Source organism: Maniola jurtina, chromosome 27 (genome assembly GCF_905333055.1).
Source record: "Maniola jurtina chromosome 27, ilManJurt1.1, whole genome shotgun sequence".
NCBI lineage: Eukaryota > Metazoa > Arthropoda > Insecta > Lepidoptera > Nymphalidae > Maniola > Maniola jurtina.
In genome coordinates this window covers 5,244,289-5,248,968 of record NC_060055.1, presented here as the reverse complement: position 1 = coordinate 5,248,968, position 4,680 = coordinate 5,244,289, and the positions used below count along the sequence as shown (strand labels likewise).

General features: G+C 37.8%; 2 protein-coding genes across 7 annotated transcripts in view; one reads left to right on the top strand and one right to left on the bottom strand.

Annotated features, from left to right (window-relative positions):
* The window catches only part of LOC123879091 (chorion class CA protein ERA.1-like), a 30,924-nt gene that overhangs the window by 24,912 nt on the left and 1,332 nt on the right, over nt 1-4,680 (bottom strand). The gene's annotated exons all lie outside the window — the stretch shown is intronic.
* Nucleotides 1,852-4,680, top strand: part of LOC123879080 (chorion class CA protein ERA.1-like) — a 31,616-nt gene continuing 28,787 nt past the window's right edge. For 2 of the 6 annotated variants that reach the window (XM_045926590.1, XM_045926589.1), the window contains exons 1-2: nt 1,852-1,989; nt 2,392-2,668. In XM_045926590.1, the coding sequence (XP_045782546.1) occupies nt 1,939-1,989; nt 2,392-2,668 (328 nt within the window). In that variant the 5' untranslated portion in view covers nt 1,852-1,938. Of the gene's footprint in view, nt 1,990-2,391; nt 2,912-4,680 lie in introns of all 6 variants that reach the window. The other 4 variants (XM_045926591.1, XM_045926592.1, XM_045926588.1 and 1 more) reach the window with 2 other exon arrangements.

Genomic DNA, 4,680 nt, shown 5'->3' with positions numbered 1-4,680 from the left:
GGCTAGTTTTTATCCCGAAAAAATCAGGGATTCTTAGAGATACGGGATCAAATTTTTTATCGATTTTAATCCATAACTTCGTCAAGACATAACATGCAATACATTTTCATTCCTTCCTTATTAGTAACAGGTTCGATTCCAATAAAAAATAAATTGGTTCGTGCCTAAAATTGAGTACGGATTTCATTGTATTCAGAACATTATTTTCACAAGGTATTTACTATGTTTATAAGTCGGTAGATTGTAATATGAATAACACATTCATATATCCATACTTTGTCTCTGGATTCTGGAACACGCTCCCCGTGCGAAGCCGGGGCGGGTCAACTATCTATATACTATCTATACTAATAAATAAAATTGGAGTGTCTGTCTGTAATTTCGAAATAACTACCTCATATTAAGCTCATATGGTTATTTGAACGATACCAACACTGAATCACACGTTTTTAAAATTTTTGTCTGTCTGTCTGTCTGTCTGTCTGTCTGTCTGTCTGTCTGTTTGAAAAGGCTAATCTTTGGAACGGCTGAACCGATTTTGACGGGACTTTCACAGGCAAGTAGAGGATTGACCAGGGCGTAAAATAGGCTACTTTTTTAACCGACTTTCAAAAAGGGAGTTGTGTTTTTCTACCTATGTACACCGAAATCTCCGAGATTTCTGAACCGATTTGCGTCATTTCTTTTTTAATCGATAGAGGAACTTTGCGACATTGTTTCATAAAAAATTTGGAGTCCAACTCCTCAATCCTGATGCTGCAGGGGATCTGACCAATCCACGCGGGCGAAGCTGCGGGCATCAGCTAGTTAGTAAATAAAATACAGTCGAATTTTTCTGATTATCTTGATTTGAGATCTTGATCTACCAAAATGATACAACAATCCACCGAAATGAAACAATTCAGAGCCTCGATAGCTCAGCAGTTGAGGAGCGGACTGAATTTCGTAAAGTCAATGGTTCAAACCCCACCCGTTGCACTGTTGTCGTATCTTAACTTAATTGGAGGGGAAAGGGGAGTATTAGTCGTGATCGGCATGGCTAGTATTCTTTCTAAAAAAATAATTATACACCAAATGATAATAATTCACAGAAATGAAATTTTTTATCATTTCTTATAACTTATTTCCAAAGAAAACTTACCAAATGAATTCCATGTTCTTCTACATAGGGACATCACATCAAAGTAGGTTCGTTACTGGCGGACACATTTGACTAACCAAAATCGTGATAGCCTAAGTCAAAGTCAAAGCCAAATCATTTAATCAAATTGGGTATTTAATGTACACTTTCTTATTATCAAACGATGATGTAGTGGTGATAAATAAATTAGGTTAACTTAAAGCTAAAGCTACGAGGGTTGCAAACTAGGGTTTTACCAGATCATAAATCAGAAAAGAAATCATAAAATTTTTATGATTTCTTTTCTGGTCTGGTCTGGTGAGAGGCTTCCGCCGTGGCTAGTTACCATCCTACCGGCAAAGCCGTATCGCTAAGCGATTTAGCGTTCCGCTACGGTGCCGTGTCGATACCAAAGGGGTGTGGGTTTAATAAAAAGCTGCTATACCCCTTCCTGGTTAGCCCGCTTCCATCTTAGGCTGCAACATCACTTACCACCAGGTGAGATTGCAGTCAAGGGCCAACTTGTATCTGAATAAAATAAAATAAAAGGACACCTGTGCTCCGTAGTGCGCCGGTGATGGGTTGATTATGATGAACCTAAACAACTGTTAAATAAGGCACATTTAGATTTGTATTAATCTGGACCAAGGATGCGATACCTATAAGAAAACACTATGATAAGCACGTAATATTAAAAATTTCGAAACTTGTAGCATATAACTCTACTTTTAGTGATAGTTGTTATTAGTATAAAAGCATGGATCTTTTTAGGTCAATCATTGTATTCTCAACGTCAACAATCATAACAACACTTCAAGATGTCCACCTTCGCCCTCTTGATCCTTTGCTTCCAAGCTTGCTTGATCCAGGTAAGGCAGTTAAGTTTTTTTTATTTTGTTCTGATATTCCATTAATTTAAAAAATATAGTTGTCCCAAAATCGTCTACCTAAATTCAGTTCTAGATCAAGGCTTACCCAGAAATACGAACTTCGTAAAATGCAATTTTTTTATTATTTTGCAATGAAAGAAGTCGGTTAAAAAAGAACAAGGTACGACGACAAATATTCCAATTGATAGGGTTCGAATGGTCGGTTTGATGGATTTCAGTCCTAATTCCTGACCATTGTAACACTACAGCTTTTTTAAGGCTTAGAAATTTTGCTGATTGCTGAAGTCTTCGATTTGCTATATAATAGCGTTAGTACCATCATTGCTGAATTGTATGATTTGCTATATTATCGCGATTTAGATTGTTGTTTTCTTGTTTCAGAATGTATACAGCAGGTGTCTCGGTGGTACGGATCTAATTGGTCCCGCGTATGGTGGTTACCTCGGCGGTTGTAATGGTGGCTACCTCGGCGGTTATCTGGGCGGCTGTAATGGTTACCTCGACGGTTATCCCGATGGATATCTCGGCGGTTACTATGGTGGTTTTCTTGGAGGTTGTAATGGTGGTTACCTTGGCGGATGTAATGGTCTCTTCGACGGCTATCCCGATGGTTTTCTAGGCGGTTATTATGGTGGTTATCTCGGAGGTTGTAACGGTGGTTATCTCGGTGGATATCTTGGCGGATGTAATGGTTACCTCGATGGTTATCCCGATGGTTTCCTTGGTGGTTATCTCGGAGGATGTAATGGTGGTTACCTCGGTGGTTATCTTGGCGGATGTAATGGTTTCCTCGATGGTTATCCAGATGGGTATCTTGGTGGTTATCTCGGCGGTTGTAATGGTTACCTCGACGGTTATCCCGGTGGATATTTTGGCCGTTACGGTGCTTACGGTCTGGACGGTTTCGCTGGTCCGTTCGCTTACGGTTATGAAGCCTACGGCGGCGAAGGTATCGGTGATGTAGCAGTCATTGGTCAAATGCCAGTCTGTGGTACAACCCTGATCGAAGGTGAGGTGCCAATCATGGGTGCTGTGGAATTCGGAGGCCTTGTGGCAGCCGCTGGCTCCTGTATCATTACAGGTAGCTGTGGTTGCGGCTGCAGAGGTGGTTGCCGTTGCTGAGAAGTAAATGCAATCTTATCTCTTCGATCCGATACCTGCCGCTCTTCACTAAAATGCACTAAACTTAAAATTTCGTAACATTTTTATAAATCATATTTATTTGGAAATCTGTTATTTTATGTATGGAAAATTTTGTGTTTCAACGCTTTATGTATGTATTAAAATATGTCCTAGAGGAATGCCATATTGTAACTAATATGTATTTTATCCTATTTCGATGTGCTATCTATCGAATTCCCCCAATTTGTGTCTGAACTTTTTGAGTGTTTCACTTTTAGATTGCAACAATGCAAACTTTGCTTGCTGAAATTATTGTACGTCTAGTTGTGAAAAAAGTTTCATACAAACAAAATGTTAGATTGCACTGGATAAACTGATAAAGATGAAATAAAATGATTTGATAGAATTTTGTGTTATCTATTTAATTTATAAAACTATCCTATTTCCTGCTTCTGTCAATAGACTGCCTTGTTACTTACCACGTAATATCGCTGATCGCAGGTGATTCGTCCAAGTATTGATTAGATTCTTAGTAAATTCTAACGTAACTCCTGCACAACATTTCGATGATAAAAAAAAAAACAAAATAATAATAAAAACCGACTTCAATAACCACCAACACTAAAAAGCAAAAAATAATTTAATTTATTAGCGAATATATTATGTATACTAGCTGTGCCCGCGACTTCGTTCGCGTGGAATAGTGACTTTTCGGGCAGCATCTCTGTACGTTAAAAATGTTCGCCGTGATTCTTTAAATTGACATAACTTTTTTATTTATGAACCGATTGACATGAAATAAACACTAAATGTTAAGTGAAGCTTACTACAATATATTAGTGAAAACCGTATCTAAATCGAATAAGCCGTTTCCGATATTAGCGTGCACAAACACACAGACAAACAGACAAACAGACAAACAGACAAAAAAAATTTAATTACAATTTCGGGTTCGGCATCGATATAATAACAACCCCTGCTACTTTTTTTTATATATTTCCATTGTACAGACACCACATTTCTACAATTTTATTATATGTATAGACAAGAGTTAATGTAGTTCCATACTAACTAACGGAACTCTTCAATGGCTAAGAGTAAAGGTCGCTGCATACGTAACGTGTTTTTTCCCGTCCCGCTATTGGACAACTAGAAAACGGACGGGGCGGGGCGTTCCAGTTGTCCAATAGAAGTTCGAGAAAAAACACGTTACGTATGCAGCGATCTTTAATTGCTCGCGATCAGTGTAGTAGCTTAGTACAAACAGTACGTTTTAAATCAAGCATAGCATATTTTAATACATGACCACTAAAAATTATAAAATTAAATAAAAACTGACTTCAGTAACCACAAACACTAAAAATTAAAAAATAATTTAATTAATTACCGAATATATTATGTACATACAAGAGTTAATATAATAATATTTTTTGGAGTCGGGGCCAATGAGGCGTAGAGTCACAACTCACAACACAACATATGAAGAGTAGAAGGTTAGTACGGCTGATTGGCACCGGCTCCAAAAAAATTTAGTATGGACATATGTAC